Below are 20,571 nucleotides of genomic sequence, written 5' to 3'. Positions count from 1 at the left end.
GAGCTGATCCACACACACAACAGGGAAAAAGAATTCACCTGTTGAAAGCAATTTCATGGATTTAAAAAAAAAAATGCAATTTGTCAAAAAGCGCTACCAGAGAGAAACAAGTGCTTGGTTCCCCGACATTTGAAGTTTTACATAATTATAAAGAGCATTTAGATCATTAGAATCTTAGAATTGTTTAGGGGAAAAAAAAAAAAAAAAAAAAAAAACATGACTGTGTTTAGAAAGGAATGGCTGCCAAAGATAAATGAAATCTTACTTTTGTTTCATATATTGTCTTCACAAATTTTCAAATATAAATTCTTTCACTCATCACGTGATATGGTCTTTTTCCTCAGGTATAAACCTAAGAACTAATACAGAAAGTCATGATATGCATAAAGAAGAAATGCTTTTTTTTTTTTTTTTTCTTTTAAGGAGAAGATATCAAGGGCTTATTAAAGGGGAAAAGCTGATTATTTGGACAAAACAGAAAAACTAAAATAAAGAGTACACACTGATCAGGTGTTATACAATGGATTTTGTTTCTTGCTGCCTTAGTACTGATTGACTGGGCTACTGAAGAAAAAGTAGTAGTAGTAATAGTAGTGGCATGTGATGCAAGAAAGCAGTGTATGAGCTTATGCAGCATCAGCCAAAAAAAAAAAAAAAAAAATTCACACAACCATTCCCTCTAAATGTTTGTCCAGTTCCTCCTTAAATTTATTTAACCTATCAACTTCCACAACGACAGATGGAAGTTTGTCCCAGCAATTAACTACCCGCTGGCTAAAGGCAAATTTCCACACATCTATTCTACATCTGTCTTTCCTTAATTTGAATTTATTCCCCCTTAGGTTCGTAATCTGAACAAGTGGATAAATCCCATCAGAATTCAGCGTGCTCAACCCATTCAAGGCCTTATACACCTCAATCAGATCACCTCGCAGGTGCCTAGTCTCCAGCCACTGCATTTTGCAGAACTTAAGCCTCTCTTGGTAATAGGATCCCTTCATTCACCTCACCAATCTTGTTGCCCTTCTCTGTACACGTTCAAGCAAATCTACATCCTTCCTAAAATGAGGCCTCCAGACCTATACGTAGTACTCAAGGTGTGGTTTGACCATTGCCGTATACCCCCTTTTCGTTTCCTCAAGTAATCAAAGACTGAATCTTCTTTTGGAGTCTTATATACATTTGAAGTTTTGCACATGTAAGATTTTTACAGATGCCTTGACAGTTCCACTGGATTACTGTATTCAACATTCAGCTTTGTTAAATCTTTTGCCACATATAACTATAAAAAATTTTGGAAAGTGAAAAAGAAGATAGATCTATAAACAAAGGCCACTGATACACAAAGCACCCAATGACCATGCCTATACACCAATGAGCCAAAACATTATGACCAGAGAGTTGTTATGCATATAGAAGCAAATGCAGGTGAACTGCGGTGTGTGCGTGGGTCAAGACATGGTATAAAACACACCTGATACTGAGCACCGTTAATCAGTGTTATTCTTGTTCTTCAGATAGGAAAGGCAGCGGACTTAAGCGAGTTTGACAAAGACCAAATTATAATGGCCAGATGACTGGGTCAGAGCATATCCGAAACGGCACGGCTGGTGGGATGCTCATGGTCAGCTGTGGTTAGAACCTACCACAGCTGACCATGAGCAGCTGTGGTTAGAACCTACTGAAAGTGGTCCGAGGAGGGGAAACCCACAAACCACCAGCGAGATACTGGATGACCACAGCTCATCGATGCTCGAGGTGAGCGAAGGCTCTCCCGAATGGTACATGGCAACAGAAGGGCGATCATCGTGCAACTGACAGTGGTAGAGAATGAAAGGGACTTGGGGGTGGTCGTGCAGGCAGATATGAAGTTCTCTGAGCAGTGCAGACGGGCTGCAAGAGTAGCTCATGGAGTATTGTCAATGATATACAGGAATTTTTCCAGCAGGGATAAGGAGGTGATTATTCCCTTGTATAAGGCAATGGTCAGGCCACACCTAGAGGCCTCCAGACCTGTACTGTATACAGGTCTGGAGGCCTCATTTCAAGAAGGATGTAGAGCTGCTGGAACGAGTACAGAGAAGGGCAACACGATTAGTGAATGGAACAAAGGGGTGCTCTTACGAAGAAAGGCTTAAGTTTTGCAAATTACAGTGTCTGGAGACTAGGCACCAGCGAGGTGATCTGATAGAGGTGTATAAAGCCTTGAATGGTTTGAGCATGCTCAATGCTGATGGGATTCTTCCTCTAGCTCAGAATAATCACCTGAGAGGGCATAAATTCAAATTGAGGAAAGACAGATGTAGGATAGACGTGCGGAAATTTGCCTTTAGCCAGCGGGTGGTTGGTTGGTGGGACAGACTTCCATCCCTTGTCGTGGAGGTTGATAGTCTAAATAAGTTTAAGGCTCAGCTGGAGAGGTATTTTGAACGAACAGAGGGGTGAAGTGGAAGTGGGTTTTTTTTTTTTGGCTGATGCTGCATAAGCTTGCTTTCTTGCATCAAATGCCTCTACTAATGCTAATGCTAACTCACCGGTAATTGGAATGCTGGTGATGGGAGTAATGTGTCACAACACACAGTACATCAAACCCTGCTGAAAATGGGGCTGTGTAGCCGCAGGCATCTCCGAGTGCCCATGCTAATCACGGCTCACCGTAGTTAGCATGGGCACTTCAGCGCCTACAATGAGCACGCAAGCATCAGAACTGGACCTTGGAATTGGAAGAAGATCGTCTGGTATGATGAATCATGTTTCCTGTTGCACCATGTGAACGGCCGAGTACGCGTGTGTCATTTACCTGGAGAAGTGATGTCACCTGGATGTACCGTGGGATGAAAACAAGCTGTTGACGGCAATGTCAAGCTTTGGGCGATGTTCTGCTGGGATACCCTGGGTCCAGTCATCCATGTGCTGGGCACTTTGACGTCTACCACGTACCTAAACATCGATGCAGCTAATATAGCTATACAAAGAAAATAACCAGAACCTAGAGCGGCGCCATGGTGGTCAAATGAATTACAAGATATAAGACAAAGATATAAGACAAACAGCTGTAGGAAGAGATTCCAACACGCCCGAAGATCCTGGCCCCAAGCGGAGGTGGACGTCCTCCGACAATGCTACCATGAGGTCAGGAACAAGTACAATGCCAAAATTAAGCTCAGAAAGAAATGCTCCTGGGAGGCACTGTACTCCACTGTGGGGAACACCAACCCCTGAGGTGTGGTACACAGAATCCTCAATTGAGAACATCCTGGACCACATACTCCTGCCATACAAAGAACCGCAGACAATGGAACAACAAATGGTATGTTCAGACAAAGACAGATACCGGACAGCAATGGAAGAACCTCCTCCGTTTACTTTAACAGACCTCAACCTAGCTACTGCAAGAATCAAAAACAGGAAAACTCAGGGAGAAGGCTATACTGAACCCGAAATAGCCAAGAAAACAGTGGAATACATACCTCACATAATATTGGACCTGTATGATCATTGCCTCTCTGAGGGTGTCTTCCTTGAAGATTGTAAGTCTGATAGGGTTCAGCTCATTCTTAAGAATCCTACCAAACCACAAGACCAACCCAGCTCATATAGGCCTATTGCCCTACTGTCAGTACTCAGCAAGCTCTTCAAAACATTACTACATGACAGGATAGACACATATTACCAGCAAGCAGAACTCATGTCACAGAACCAATTCGGGTTCAGAAAAGAACGATCCACCATAGACGCACTAGAAAAAATTGCGGAGGCTGCCAAACACTGTAATAGTAAATCCTTCGTTCTCATCTCAGTGGGCTTTGCTGGTGCCTTCGATTCTTTATGGTGGCCCAGCGTGTTGAAAAGACTCCAACAGGCAAAAATCCTGAACAACCTGTATCGATGCTTACAATCTTACCTCCAAAATAGAAGAGCATCCGTTATCACTCCTTACTGCCACATTACCAGACCAGTTCACAGGGGCTTCCCCCAGGGTTCTGTCCTGGGGCCACTCCTGTGGAACATGGTCCTGGATGGTTTCCTCAATTTGGATCTTCCCCTTACTCCCAGGCTTACAACGATGATTTGGTGCTGCCGATTGAGGCTGACAGCAGGGCACAACTGGAACTAAATGCAAATCGCACAATTAATATACTCCAGGAATGGGCAAAACTGCACCCCCTAACTATCTCAACAGCCAAAACAAATTCAATCCTACTAAAAGGGACCCTGATACTCGATGGCCTCCGCAAATCAGTCAACGGAACAACTATCAAACTGCAGACACAACGGAAGTACTTGGGCATTGTACTAGATAAAAACCTATGCTACACCCCACACGTGGAGCACCTTAGAATAAAAATTAGAAAACTATCAGCATTTATAGCCAAAATAACCCGGAGAGACTGGGGCCTAAAAAAGAGGTCCTCTCCCTCCTATATTATAAGTCAGTCTTCATCCCAGCAGTGACATATGCTGTGGGGGTGTGGTACCCCAAGGCAAATACGGCAGTGAAAAAAAGAAATCTTGAATCCATTCAATGCTCCATATTACTTAGGGCTACCAGAGCTTGTTGCACTGTCAGCACTCACGTGCTCCAGTCCTTGCTGGATCCCTTCTCCTGGAGCTGGTGGTTTTGCACTGTGGGCTGCTATACCAACACTCGAAAGGAAGAGCAGTAACCCACATGGATTTCACTGTTAACCCAGCAATCAGCAAAATCCTACAAAACAAAAGGCTTACAGAAGACACCTGGTAGAACCGTTGGAATCTATCTACCAGAGGAATCATTACCAAGAAGTTCCTTCCAGATATCAGCAGGGTGTATCCACTCTCCCCGGCATGGCTATCTCCCAGACTAAACACCACATTTTTACTGACTGGGCTTGGCTCCTTCAGAAGAAAGCTGCACAAATTTGGTTTCAAAGACACCCCATTCTGTGCCTGTGGACAAGAAGAATCCTGGGAGCACCTCCTCCATGAGTGCGACCTTTTCAGGGACCTGCGTGGTCAAGTATACATGACTATCCACTCACTACTCAGTGAATAAAGAGCACATCATCTTACAGGCACAAGACAACTACAGGGCTGTACCTACTTTGTCCAGTTGCTGTTTACAAGACAAAGAACCCTTCTACCTCCCTGAAGAAAATGACTCACCATAATAGGAGTAGGGCCCATCCTTTGGACCCAAATGTTGGACACCAACACTATCCAGTTAACATTATGCAACATATAGAAGGCCATTTGGTGCTCTCTACCATGCACTCTCTACCATCAAAATAGAAGGAACTGGAAAGTTGCTGGAGAGGCCTTCATCCTGCAGTGGATTGAAAATGGCTGATGATGATGACCATGCACTAGCAAGGTACCTTTTAAACCCCCCTTTTCAAAGAGAGGAAGTTCCAAGTGATTACCAGAGTTGGAAGAACAATGGAGGCAACAGATGAATTTGACAGAATGTAAGATTTTTTTTTTTTTTTTTGGTAGTTGTTGGCACATCGGCTTCTGTGGCCATAATACACCTCCCAAGGTTTTTGCAGTACTTTGATCCAAGCCCGAGGCGGGATTCGAACGCGCGACCTTTGGGTTGCTAGGCAGGTACTTTACCCACCCGGCTAACCCGGTCGGCCCAGAATGTAAAAGAGAACGGCCTCCGCAGCTGAGTGGTCAGGAGCTGGAATGTAATAGCACACGCTCTTTAAGTAGATCAGAGTTCAAGCCCTGACTGCTAAATACAGTTGATCTGCCAACCTGCACTGGACCAGCATGGCAGATTATGTTCTTTCCCTCAACACAAATTGTTGAGGAGGCTCCCATCCTGCAGTGGACTGATAATGGCTGCAGTTTACCTTTTTTCAGTACAGAGATTTTAAGCCAGAGAATATAAAAAAGAGGAGATTTCAAATTACTAAGTCTCTGACATGGAATATCAGAATGGACATTAGCACAATACCACCTTTGAAGCGAAAGGAATCATACAACGAATAATCTGGACAGCTGAGATGAACAGTGGTTGAATCAACCAATAACTGGATTCTGTCAGAAAAAGTGCATGGGGCTTGGCAGACTAAGGACTATAACTAGATAGGTGCTTAAAGGCGGTGTTTGAAACACCTTTGAATGCTTGGTTTTAAAGGAAGCAGAAGGAAAAGGAATGCAAACTAGACAGACACTTCCAACGCTGCAATGGGCGACATTAGCTACATTCAACGCCTGCTGATGGTGTGGATGCATTGAAAGCACCTGTGACTTGCCGTTTATATTGTCTGGGGAGAAATTCTCCCCGTGCATGGAGTGGATGGCCGTAATCTTTCATTTTGTTTGTTATTATTTGGAGACGACAATGTTTGACATAGTGAAATTTATTTGTGGTGGAAAGGAAGCCTGTCTTGTACAATACAGGCATTAAAGGATTACCCCTGAGTACTAACAAAGGGTTTTAATGAAATGTATTATATGTGAGGGAAAGTATTAAATAATTTAAAAATCTTCTGATTGCCACATGCATTTAATTCAAATTCGTTGCACATAGTTTAGTTTTCAGAATTTTAATTTTCTACTTAATACTAATATTTATTTTAAAAAATAGGATAAATTTTACTGTAATTATATTCTAGTATTTTGCCATGGAAGGGTGCCGACACCGTTGAAATATGTAGAAAAAGAATCCCTTATCGACACACCTGAAGACCTCCCTCCAACTGCTGTCACTTCCATTCCCTCTTCCATCTCACAAGCTAATGTCTTAGAAAACATATCCATCCATTCTTCTAACAAAATTATGCAATGTGCAACAATTTTTCATTATGTCGATAGCAGAATGGGGATTCAGCAATATGCTAGAGTGAAAAATGCACAACTTATTGCTCAGTTTTCCAAACATGCATTCTACAAGTCACCTCACTCGAGTTAATCTATAATTGAAAATTCTACGCTCACTGCTCAAATTTTTTGATGGGTATGGTAGTATTAAATTTTCAGTCAGATCAAATGTTTCATCCCATACAAAAACAAATGGAAAAGCCAGCTCATTTGTACCAGGAAGAGCTCTATTTAACAGCAAATTAAATTGTTTCATTAGCTAAAATTCGAATTTTAGCTAATAAAATTCAAATTCTTCCAAAAATGTTCGAATCACCATTGCGTCCATAAGTACTAATGTCTATTGCAGTGAAACAGTAATTTCTATTGATTTCCACATCCCAGTATAAAATTTTGTGATTTTTTCACTAATTAACATTAGAATTTCATCAAAACTCTGTATTGACATTCTGTAAAATAAAAAGCTTCCAATAAGAAAAGTGGTGGTAGAGGTCATGTTTCCATTCCTTTGTACCGATATTTACTTTGCACTTGTTGCACTGATCTTTATCTCCTAGTAGACTTCCTCCTCTTTAGAACTTGAAGCATCCCACTCTGAGATATCCTCCCCCATGTATGTAATGTGGTGTGGGGAGTAACCAATATAGTTCTCTACACTTAATACCACATAGTAACTGTTATGAATGTTTTGTTATTTGTTTGTTTTGTGCCAAAGCATCTTTTTTCACCCTCCCATGTTAACAACCAAACCACATACAGGGGCAACAGTGGTGTGAGGTAGTGATCAGAGCATAATGTTAATGCAGTTAGTACAAAACAAAATAATGGTAACACAAAAATAGTCTGTTATTTGTTTTTCACTTAACTTGTGTTTGATGGCATATGCCTTTAATTCAAGCTTAGGATTTTACAGTGCTTTTTTTGTAAAAAAAAAAAAAATAGGTGCCGGTACTCATTCTTTGCTATCAGGAAAAATTGAAAATTAAAAGGACATGAAAAGTACAGTACTCTAAAAAATTATTTCCTGATATTGTTACTTACTAGTAATGTTTTTGGAATAAGAACAACAAATTAAGTATATTAACACACAGTTTATTAAGCATAAATTTATTGTTCAAGTATATAAAAAATAAGTAAAAATTATTTCATAATAAAGTTTTTATAGAATTCCATATTTTATATATTCCAAATTTTAATGAGTTCTCATCCAACACACTATGCCGACTTATTGTTTGTGGCTGTTGCTGATTGACGTTTCCGAAACAGCCATGAATCGACATATTTTGCTGGTCAGCGGTGGGCCACAATTTTAAGTAACAGTAGTGAAAAAACTGTTTTTGTCATCAACGAAGCTCTGGTTGGGCTGACAATCAGATTCATTTGTGAAAATCCTTATTCATATTCACTCGATGAAATTGGTATCGTACTCAGAGCGTTCATCAAATGCTCTTCAATTTTTCCAAAAACCGTCTTTTCGATTAGGTATTCCCGAAATGGGCCAATTGTATCTCTTTCATTTAACTTAACCCCAATTGACAATTTTCTAAATTCATTCTCACCAAATGCCAACATTTCATGTTTAGAAGGTTTAATACCTTCGTTGTCCTCATTTTCCTTCTCTCGTCATCGATACTGTCACTAGTTCTTAAATTTGAATTTTTCTTTTTTTCTTTTCAAAACTGTCCAAAATGTCGGTGTCATCCGGATATTCAGCTACTGTGGCCAGGTAAACAGAGATAGGGAAAATTTACGGCAAAAATGTGGATAACTCACTTCCGCGAAACAATTTGTCGAGGTAAAAGAAAATCACTCCCTCCTAATTCTCGAACGGGGCACTTACAGTTGATTCCCAGCAGTGTCCAACCTACGGCCCGCGCGGAAAGTGAATTAAAACAGCATTTTAAATTTTGCTAATTATCAAAAAATTCTCATTAAGTGAGCATTTAATGGCAAAAGCAAGGTATTTTTTTGAAAAACAAAAAAAGTCATATTTTACACACCATAGACAACACTTAAACAAAAAACTATGTTAGTAGTGTGAAGGGCATCATTTTATCTGTATCTCATATTGTGCTCTTCCTTCACAACGAGTTTCCACATATTGCACTACCTCGAATAAGTAACGCTTCACTAAAAGAGAAGACTATTGTTACTTATTCTCAGTGGGCTGGTACCACCACCCAGATGGCACCGTTTCAAGGCTTGTTGGCCTTTCATCGGTGGGTAGGCAGGTACCCTGGTATTGCACAATATGAAGTAACAATAGTCTTCTCTTTTCTGAAGCGTTACTTATTCGAGGTAGTGCAATACATGGCAACTCGTTATGAAGGAAGAGCACAATACAGATAAAATGATGCCCTTCACACTACTAACGTAGTTTTTTGTTTAAAAGTTGTCTATAGTGTGTTTACACCAAATTATATAGATTATTATACTCTTAAAGATATGATGCCTTGTTTTTTTTTTTTTTTTTATGAAAACCCCAAACACTAAAGGTATCAAAACCTATACCACTTAGCACCGTGCATGGGTTGAAGGAGAAGTATGGGTGGGGGGATGCCAGAAACTTTGCTCTAGAGACTAAACATGGGTTTCACCACTTCAAGCCTCCAATAAGCAAAGTGGTGGTATTTCACCGGTTGATGAAAGTCATCTACCACCTACATGCATTTAATTTTTACTTTTATAATTTCAATAAAATCTAAAAAATAAATTAGTGACATAGATTTGTTACACATAAAAGTATTGGGAATTTGCATTTTTTATATATAGCCTGAAAAAAAAAAAAACAAAAAAAAACGGTGACATAAGCAAAGAGTTCTTTACTTATGTAAACTCTAGAAGGAAGGGGATGAATCAGATTGGTCCAATTGATATTGATGGGTCAACTGTTGATGATCCTGCTCAGGTAGCTAACAAATTAAATGAATATTTTGCATCGACATTCACACATGAGGAGTTATTCAGCAAGGGGAATGCCAGAGGTGTATTCAACTCTAGCAGTAAGCTACGGAATCTTGAAATAACTGGGAGTAAAGTGGAGGAGAAACTGTTGAAGATAAACACAAGAAAGGCACCCGGGGTGGATGGGTTATATTAAAGTTATATTAAAGGAGGCAGCAAAGGAAGTAAGCAAACCCTTAGCCATAATTATGAGAGCTTCCTTGGACTCAGGGGAGGTACCCATAGACTGGAAATGTGCAAATGTGACCCCAATTCACAAAGGAGGATCAAAGGCTGACACAAGTAATTATAGACCTGTGAGCTTAACTTCTGTTCCAGGAAAATTAATGGAGGCACTGGTTAAAGAAGCACTGCAGGATCATTTAGACAAGACTTCAGTTATAGCTCAGACACAGCATGGTTTTGTTAAGGGGAAGTCTTGCCTGACCAACTTGATTGGATACTATGATGCAGTCACAAAAGAACTGGATGCAGGGAATAACTTTGATATTATATACTTGGATCTTAGAAAGGCTTTTGATACTGTTGCACATGGAAGACTGCTACACAAATTGGAGCAGTGTGACATTGGAGGCAAATTGCTGCTATGGATAAAGGGGTGGTTGAGGGGGAGAAGACAGAGAGTGGTAATCAATGGACACTGCTCATCGTGGACTAATGTTATTAGTGGAGTCCCTCAGGGCTCAGTGTTGGGTCCATCATTGTTTTCTGTATTTATAAATGATATTGATGATGGTATATCAAGCTTAATGTCCAAGTTTGCAGATGATACAAAGGTTGGCAGGGTTGTCAAGGACACTACTGACACTATGCTGCTGCAACAGGATCTGGAAAGGTTGAGCAGATGGGCTGAGAGGTGGCAAATGAAGTTTAACATTGACAAATGTAAAGTACTACACATGGGAAAAAGCAACCCCAGAGCAACGTATCAACTCTGTGGTACTACACTGACAGTGGTAGAGAATGAAAGGGACTTGGGGGTGATTGTGCAGGCAGATATTAAGTTCTCTGAGCAGTGCAGACGGGCTGCAAGAGTAGCTCATGGAGTATTGTCAATGATATACAGGAATTTTTCCAGCAGGGATAAGGAGGTGATTATTCCATTGTATAAGGCAATGGTCAGGCCACACCTAGAGTACTGTATACAGGTCTGGAGGCCTCATTTCAAGAAGGATGTAGAGCTGCTGGAACGAGTACAGAGAAGGGCAACAAGATTAGTGAATGGAACAAAGGGGTGCTCTTACGAAGAAAGGCTTAAGTTTTGCAAATTACAGTGTCTGGAGACTAGGCACCAGCGAGGTGATCTGATAGAGGTGTATAAAGCCTTGAATGGTTTAAGCATGCTCAATGCTGATGGGATTCTTCCTCTAGCTCAGAAAAATCACCTGAGAGGGCATAAATTCAAATTGAGGAAAGACAGATGTAGGATAGACGTGCGGAAATTTGCCTTTAGCCAGCGGGTGGTTGGTTGGTGGAACAGACTGCCATCCCTTGTGGTGGAGGTTGATAGCCTAAATAAGTTTAAGGCTCAGCTGGACAGGTATTTTGAACGAACAGAGGGGTGAAGTGGAAGTGGGTTGTTTTTTTTTTTTTTTTTTTTGGCTGATGCTGCATAAGCTTGCTTTCTTGCATCAAATGCCTCTACTAATGCTAATGCTAAAACAAAAACTTCCTTTTACACGTAACAAGATATGGAAAAAAATGTAACACACTAATTTTTCTCGAATCACTCAGTGCACCCCCCCCCCCCCCCCCGCAAAGAATTCTAACTTTGAATATGTCCCTTGTATGAGAAATGGTTGAACACTACTGTAGTAGAAGGTGAACCAGGGCTCACTGGGAATACCCCTTGATCTGCTCACTGTTGACCGCGTGACTTCTCCGTACGTGGGACAGGTTTTACTAAGTTACCAGATACCACTAAATTGTAGAATGGTAAATTGTAGAAAGGGATTGTAGCTAATCGCTTTAGCTCTCTCAATTCTTGCTTAGCAGCAGCACTAATTTCCTAAATTGCCTGAAGGTCAAAAGTGCGAACAGTGTGTATGCAGTTAAGTCTCCTAAGCCGTTCGTTATATGAAAATTTTCCTTGCTCAACTAAAACTATTTTAAATGTAATTTCCAAGGGGATTCAAAAAAAAATCACTCTAAAAGGAGGTCCAACTGAGTAATTTAGAACTCTAAAAATGGTTAAAATGTTTTATATAGTAGATATCTTAACAATAGACAGTGAGATGCAAATTTAGTTAAATAACTTTAAGCTTATTTGAAAAGTAGGTAAACATGCGAAAAAATATGGGATATTACAAATTTCGAAGTGTACAGCATCCAAATGTCACAAGTCATGCCTTAGCATGGTTTTGTTAAGGGGAAGTCTTGCCTGACCAATTTGATTGGATACTATGATGCAGTCACAAAAGAACTGGATGCAGGGAATAGCTTTGATATTATATACTTGGATCTTAGAAAGGCTTTTGATACTGTTGCACATGGAAGACTGCTACACAAATTGGAGCAGTGTGACATTGGAGGCAAATTGCTGCTATGGATAAAGGGGTGGTTGAGGGAGAGAAGACAGAGAGTGGTAATCAATGGACACTGCTCATCGTGGACTAATGTTATTAGTGGAGTCCCTCAGGGCTCAGTGTTGGGTCCATTATTGTTTTCTGTATTTATAAATGATATTGATGATGGTATATCAAGCTTAATGTCCAAGTTTGCAGACGATACAAAGGTTGGCAGGGTTGTCAAGGACACTACTGACACTATGCTGTTGCAACAGGATCTGGAAAGATTGAGCAGATGGGCTGAGAGGTGGCAAATGAAGTTTAACATTGACAAGTGTAAAGTACTACACATGGGAAACAGCAACCCCAGAGCAACGTATCAACTCTGTGGTACTACACTGACAGTGGTAGAGAATGAAAGGGTGGTTGGGGATGGTTGTGCAGATGGTTGTTGAGAATGAAAGGGACTTGGGGGTGGTTGTGCAGGCAGATATGAAGTTCTCTGAGCAGTGCAGACGGGCTGCAAGAGTAGCTCATGGAGTATTGTCAATGATATACAGGAATTTTTCCAGCAGGGATAAGGAGGTGATTATTCCCTTGTATAAGGCAATGGTCAGGCCACACCTAGAGTACTGTATACAGATCTGGAGGCCTCATTTCAAGAAGGATGTAGAGCTGCTGGAACGAGTACAGAGAAGGGCAACAAGATTAGTGAATGGAACAAAGGGGTGCTCTTACGAAGAAAGGCTTAAGTTTTGCAAATTTCAGTGTCTGGAGACTAGGCACCAGCGAGGTGATCTGATAGAGGTGTATAAAGCCTTGAATGGTTTGAGCATGCTCAATGCTGATGGGATTCTTCCTCTAGCTCAGAATAATCACCTGAGAGGGCATAAATTCAAATTGAGGAAAGACAGATGTAGGATAGACGTGCGGAAATTTGCCTTTAGCCAGCGGGTGGTTGGTTGGTGGAACAGACTTCCATCCCTTGTAGTGGAAGTTGATAGCCTAAATAAGTTTAAGGCTCAGCTGGACAGGTATTTTGAATGAACAGAGGGGTGAAGTGGAAGTGGGTTTTTTTTTTTTTTTTTGGCTGATGCTGCATAAGCTTGCTTTCTTGCATCAAATGCCTCTACTAATGCTAAAGTCACTGTTAATAAAGGTGCCGGTACACCGTACAGTTGCGTACCGTCTCAAAAAAAAGCACTGGGATTTTATATTGAGCACATAAGTTGGCCTTACAACTTCTGATGATTTTTTAGTGCTTTGAAGGTCAACTAGCAGGTATATACAATGTATTATATATTGGAATATACAATACCAGCACACACCTTGCAAAATTAATGCAAAGAGATTGCCAATGATTGATATTGGAAATATGAGTAGGCCCAACTCACTATTAACTGCATTCTCTTATATTTTGGCATGGCTGTGTATTTAGTGGAGTTAAATAAAGTTTATAATACAAATTATAAGAAGGAAATTTCAATCCCAAATCTATCAAAGATCAGGGAAATCACAGTAAATCAAACATTACAAAATAAAGAAACAAATCCTACCATGAGTAATTGTTCCTGAACCATTGGTATCAAATAATTGAAAAGCAGTGATATAAAGAGCATCCGGTTTACATAAAACAGCTTCAAATGCTTGAAATTCCATAAATGATATAAGGCTAGAGGAGGAAAAATATAATTAAAGCATCGCATTCATCCACATTTATTACATAAAAATAAAATAAAAAAAGTAATACAGTAGAAAGTTGTTTATTTGAACTGGTCAGGGTTGGACCTATTTCACATAAACAATATTTGATGTCTTAACATCTACAACATTACATACCAACCAGAAATAATTTTCATTACAAAGTACGGCATATAAATGACGTATTGGTGTGTTTGGGAACAAGGGCAACTGATGCCAAAATGTGCCTATTCCTATGTTATATTTTAATATAATAAATCGGTCCAATTTGTCATCAGAGTAAATCACCTATTCATATTAGCATAAGAAAGGTAAACGGTTCATTTAAATTCGCATTTTTTTCCAATAATATGGACAAGTGATAAAGGCTGTTTCAGTCTTGACAGTGAAAGGAAAGTATTTTTTCTGAAATGAGAATAGTGCATACAATCTAAGAGTATATGCTTGACTGTAAGTGGTAATGTACAATGCGTGCATCGAGGTGGGTCATTCTCCTGAGAATGATGTATATGGTTTGGATGTGTATGCCCTATGCGTAATCTTTCAGCGGTCTGAAACTCCCAGCTTTCGGACCAGCAAAATGTATAGACTTTTTTAATGCACTTCAAATAATCAATATATGGTACTTGGTAATGTAATGGTATTGTACTGTTTGGATATGTGACTGCCTGGTCTGCTCTCTCATTACCTGTGATACCAGAATTCCCTGGGATCTGGCAAAATTTCACTGCATGATTCTTACTTCATATATGGTTTAAGCAGGAAAAAATTTGTTTTATGATGGGAGCAATGTTGAAAATTTATTGTCCAATGCAGACACTGCACCCATGGAATCTGGGTATATTAGACTGCTAGCATTGTGAAAAGTGTTAATATTCTCTAGGGCTAATTTTATTGCATATAATTCTGTAGTGTAACTGCTATACTCAACTGGTAGTGATATAGAAAGTGTAAAAGAAGAAAAGACATCTGCCGCACCAACAGCAGAGTCTGTTTTCAAACCTTTTGTTTATATTAGATAGCTTTGAGCACTGTTGAGGGCATGGCCTTTATGTAGTTGTTTAATACTTTCATCTACCAGGGATTTCTTTCCCCATTGCTGAAAATAGGTATCAGAGTGAGGGAGATTTACAGACCAGGGTGGATCAGGTACATCGCTCTCTTGAAGCATATTGTCAAAATTTATTTTCCAGGCACATATCAATTCTTTTAGTCGAATACCAGTGGGTCTATTTTCAGCACATTTGCAGTTGTAGTACATGATCCATTCAGGTTGAGAAGCAACAGTCGGAACAGAAAGGTCGAACATATTCTTTCTAAGGTGAAGTGGAGGTTTATATGCCTCTACATACAGATTCTGGACAGGGGTATAAATGACGTTATAGATAAAATTTATTTATAAAACATTTTGTTTAATACAAGAAAAAATTGCATGAATCATCCTATAATGTAAATACAATGAATATATTAAGTAATACATGAAGAAATATCCACTAATCCTAGAACAGAAAAATCAGCTAGCAACATAGGTTTATTTTGAAATTTTAAAAAAAGTATTATATGCACAAAATTTTTAGAAAACAAATTATTTAACATGGTTCATCATATGGATAACATATGATGAACCATGTTAAATAAAAACATTCATGCCATTATGGCATGAATACAATGAATATATTAGCCATTTCAATAGAGTACTTGCACAAAATCAACTAATAATACATTCATTTATAAAGTCACTGGAAAAATATAAAATGTTACTAATAAAAAAAAGTGATTATTTTATTTAATACTAAGTATTCACCGATCTGTAAGATGTACTGTAATCTGGAATCATCATAAATGATCCCACTTAAGACAACCAATACTACAAAAAAAAACAACAAAGGAGAGGATGATACAAAAGATGTATCAACCCTCTTAATATTTGTGTTTATTTGGAATTTAGGAAGATGTTATATTTTATATAAGTATTACAGGCACAAAAGTTTTAGGAAACAAATTATTTAACATAGCATATCAAATGGATAATCTTATGGTGTAAATACAAATGGTGATCATTTAATTCACAGACTGGTACAAGATTTTGTTTACTGCGTGAACTTTCCACAACTGCCACTAGAGCGCAGAGTGTGTCTGCAGAGTGAGCAGACTGTGTGTGCATGCCAGTACTCGTTGAGCTAATGTTGTGTGAAGTTTTTTTTTAGTTGCGTGTCACTGACGATCGTTCTGAAGCAAGTATCATGTTGGACATACAGACTGAACAGCGATAGGTGATTCGTTATTGTCAGAAGGAGCTTAAATGCATCAGAAACAGTTAAAAATATTAATGAAGTATGTGGTATTGAGTGTCTTGGTAGGAGCGATATTAAAATAGCACAAGTAATTCAGTGAACGTCGTGAGTCCTTTGCAGATGACCTAAGACCTGGTCGGCCTTCCTCCTCAACTCCCGAGCAAATCACAAAAGTCCAGGAAACCTTGGAAGAAGACAAGTGAATTACGCTTCATGAATTAGCTGTCAGAATGCCCATTTCATATGGTAGTGCTCACAATACTGTGAGAGATCACCTGAAAATGTTGCGAATCTGTGCCCACTAGATTCCATAGTTTGACTCCAGAACAAAAAAAACAGAAAATAGTAGACTTGTGCAAAGAAATGCTTGATTGTTTTGAAACACAGGATCTATCTTCTTAAATCAAATATGACTTTTGATAAAACATGAATTTTTCACCATGATCCAGAGACAAAACAACAGTCAAGTGAGTTGAAGCATTCTGATTCACCAAGACCTAAGAAATTTCGAACTTCTTGTTCAGCCAACAAACAAATGGTCCTTGTGTTTTTTGACATAAAAGGCATTCTTGTTACACATTTTGTGCCTCGTGGAACAATTATGAATAAGGAAGCATACTCTGCAAACTCTGCAGTTCTCAGAATCAAACTTTGCTGTGTTATTCGTGAGAAACGTCAAGAACTTTCCGGTATGAAGAGGTTTTGCCATCAAGACAATGCCAGGCCCCATACGGCTAATATTGTGCAGCCAGTGGTCACTGCCATAGGTGCTGAGGTTCTACCACATCCTCCTCATTCACCAGACTTAGCCCCATGTGATTTTTTCCTGTTTCCACATCTGAAGATAAATCTCTTAAAGGCAAGCTTTTCGCATCCAACAATGCTCACAGAGCCACAACAGAAGCACTTTGCAGTCTTTTGAAAAATGGCTTGCAAGAAGCATTTAATGTGTGGGTATGACGGTGGCAAAAGTGTGTAAAGTTCAAGGGAGGCTATTTCAAGAAGGAGAAATCCACAGAAGATTCAGATGATGGCAATTAAGATAAAATCTTGCAGCAATCAGTCTGAGAATTAAATGATCATCCCTTGTGCAATAAATATATCAAACGTTTCAATAAGAGTATTTGCATTAAACAAAATTGTCTTCACCACACATGTAACCACAACTCCCAGAAGCCAAATTTTCACAAAATTTTATATTTGATTATGCAGAAAGATTTGTCAAGCCATTCCAAATTTCATTAAAATTAGACAAACAGAAATCTGGCAATTGTTATTTCTTTTTTCCACAGAATTTGTATAGGAAAACAAATTCATATATTAAATGTAGCTTTAATGCAGTATTGTTAGGTTTAGGCAGTCTGTGCATGCTTTGTGTGTACTGTTATGCAAGTCTTATGAATTTGGTGTCACTTGTGAAGAGAAGATACATACAGAGAAAGAGAGAAATTAAAAAAAATAATAATGTTAAGAGAGTAATATATATTATACAGTTGTAATTAAACTTCACAGTTAAGTTTCAAAAATAAAAAACAACAGAGTTTTATTAAGTATTCTATAAAGTTATAATCTTAGTAATTAATTGATAACTGTATTTCTTTCCACTTCAGTTAATCAGAGAAAAAGGGAAAAAAAATTCAATTTTAAGACAAAATACAATGCACCTAAAATTTAATGCACTACATGCATAAGCTACCTTGTAATGGAAGTATGTTATGGAATGTTCAGACATTACTTAATAAGAAAAAAGTTCAATCAATATTATATTTTCAACATACTTGTCGTTAGTCCCTAAAAAGCTTTTAAAATCACTCATAGCCTACCCTGCCTCTTGTTACCCCTGACTACAGAACTCTATTCATATAACAAAGTATATTTTGCATATTACTCTAGAACAAGAAGTCGGATCAATGTGGAATTTAATCTACATTCTCTTGGGGAAATTTTAGGTCCTATTACAATTTCACAGCCCTCGTTCCCTTCCCCGCATACAAAAATCAGCACAAATGAAGATATGTTCTTGCATTAATTGACAAGAAAAATGCAGACTGCTACCAAATTTCAACATATATTCTGTCGGCTCATAAGATAATTCTAAGTTCAATTCAGATTTCATGGCATTCCCTCCTCACCAGTTTCCCCTACAGAAATATTACTATAAATTTGGATTAACAGTTCAGATCCATTCCAAAATTTCAATTCTGCTTACTTAAAATATTTTAGGAACCTTTTTAACAAATTTTCATGTTAATGGGTTGACTTATTTTGTTTATATCATGAATTATTACTATTTGCTGATATGCACGTGAAATGTACCAAGCATTGCATACATTAACTTGTTTTCTTATTCTAAACAATTTGTACAATGCTGTCATCATTATCTTCGCTGTTGTTTATTTTTGATTTAAAACAGCACCAATAATTTTTGAATAAGTGAAGGTCTGAGACATGGGAGTAAGGCAATGGTCAGGCATGGCCTGACCATTGCCTTATAAGGAGGTGATTATCCCTCTGTATAAGGCAATGGTCAGGCCATGCCTTGAGTACTGCGTACAGGTCTGGAGGCCTCATTTTAGGACGGATGTAGATTTACTTGAGCGTGTACAGAGAAAGGCAACAAGATTGGTGAGGGGAATGAAGGGATCCTCTTACCAAGAGAGGCTTAAGTTCTGCAAATTGCAGTGGCTGGAGACTAGGCACCTGCGCGGTGATCTGATTGAGGTATATAAGGCCTTGAATGGGTTGAGCACGCTGAATTCTGATGGGATCCTTCCACTTGTTCAGATTACGAACCTAAGGGGGCATAAATTCAAATTAAGAAAAGACAGATGTAGAATAGATGTGCGGAAATTTGCCTTTAGCCAGCGGGTGGTTAATTGCTGGAACAAACTTCCATCTGTCGTTGTGGAAGTTGATGGGTTGAATAAATTTAAGGAGGAATTGGACAGGCATTTGGAGGGAATGGTGTGTTTGTTTTTTTTTTTTTTGTTTTTTTTTTGGCTGATGCTACATAAGCTCATACATTTGCTTTCTTGCATCACATGCCACTACTACTATTTTACCACAATCTATTCTTCTTAGTTTTTTTTGCTTATGTCTGGAGTTAATTAGGATTTCACAATAATTCCTTTGCATAATTTTTTATTTCAACAAGTTCAGCTGTTTTGCAGATACCACAGATCGCAAGCCTCCTGAGTAAACATCACTGCTGCTGGAAAAAAATACTGTGCCAACACTTCTTCAAAACTGTAGGTTTAACATTATTCCAGGCATGTACTATATATTCTGCTTCTTTCAATGCAACTTAGTTCTCTGTGAGAGTACATCAGTTTTTCCACTTATCACTCGTAGCGAGGGATGGCTTTGAGTCCTATCAATGACTGGAAGAATTTCAAAAGGTGTCTTCAATCATGGCTTAGCAAATCTCTGGCGGAGGAATTAAGGTTTTTTCCCTACAAATATTCTGGGTTTTTCAGCCCTCTGATCCATCAAGGAAATCAAAGATAAAACTTCAGCATGAACTGGTAACCCAACGTTCTTAGCACATTTCCTAGCTTCGGCCACAAAATGATTGCACCAAACACTAAAAATTTATAGAAAGATTCACGTTGGCTCAATAAATTCAAGAAAAATTTTTAATATTCTGGAAGTTGCAGCATTTTGTACTTGCGAAAGACTGCAGCATTAACGTGTCCAAAGTCTCTCTTTGGACTCCTTCCCACCTGACATTGATATTTCTTCCATAAGCTTCAGTAAGTTTCTTCAGAAACTTCAGTAAGCTTCAAAAATAAATGTCAAAATAATCAATATCAATATAATGTTATGATCAACAGTAAGTATACAGGGTGTTTCAATTAAACGTTTCAGAACTTCTAAGAGGGGTAGGGTACATCCTGACAACTCGAAATCATATAGCAATGTGGGGTCGGAAATGCTTTCCTGAAGCGGTGTTGTACACAGAAGCACCATAAAGAAAAGAGACCGTAAGTGAGAAATCGTTTTAATAATACATGAAAAGAAGCAAAAGGTACATGGATTAAAGTAAGTGTTCGAAGTTTCTTCCACGGGCTACAATGCACGCCTCACATCTCCGACGCATGGACATCCGAACATTCTGGAATACTCCAGGCGAATTTCGAATTTCTTGAACAAGAACGCCAAGTTAGTAGGATGGATGATTACACGAACGCAGAGTTAGCCGATATGCATTTGGCGTACGGGGCTGCAAATTGTAGTGGGCCAGCCGCACAGCGTTTGTACGCGGAACGATATCCGACAAGGCGTATTCCCAGTCA

At 38.9% G+C, this 20,571-nt stretch overlaps 1 protein-coding gene across 4 annotated transcripts in view; it reads right to left on the bottom strand.

The window, feature by feature from the left end:
* The window catches only part of aralar1 (calcium-binding mitochondrial carrier protein aralar1), a 338,725-nt gene that overhangs the window by 187,972 nt on the left and 130,182 nt on the right, over positions 1-20,571 (bottom strand). For all 4 annotated transcript variants that reach the window (XM_090388800.1, XM_090388801.1, XM_090388803.1 and 1 more), the window contains one exon: positions 13,838-13,953. In XM_090388800.1, coding sequence (XP_090244926.1) covers positions 13,838-13,953 — 116 coding nt within the window. The remainder of the gene's footprint in view (positions 1-13,837; positions 13,954-20,571) is intronic.

This window comes from Mastigoproctus giganteus, chromosome 14 (assembly GCF_048544385.1).
Source record: "Mastigoproctus giganteus isolate SK-2022 chromosome 14, ASM4854438v1, whole genome shotgun sequence".
NCBI classification, from domain to species: Eukaryota; Metazoa; Arthropoda; class Arachnida; order Uropygi; family Thelyphonidae; genus Mastigoproctus; species Mastigoproctus giganteus.
The sequence above is the reverse complement of the archived record's forward strand: the minus strand, read 5'-3'. Positions and strand labels throughout refer to the sequence as shown.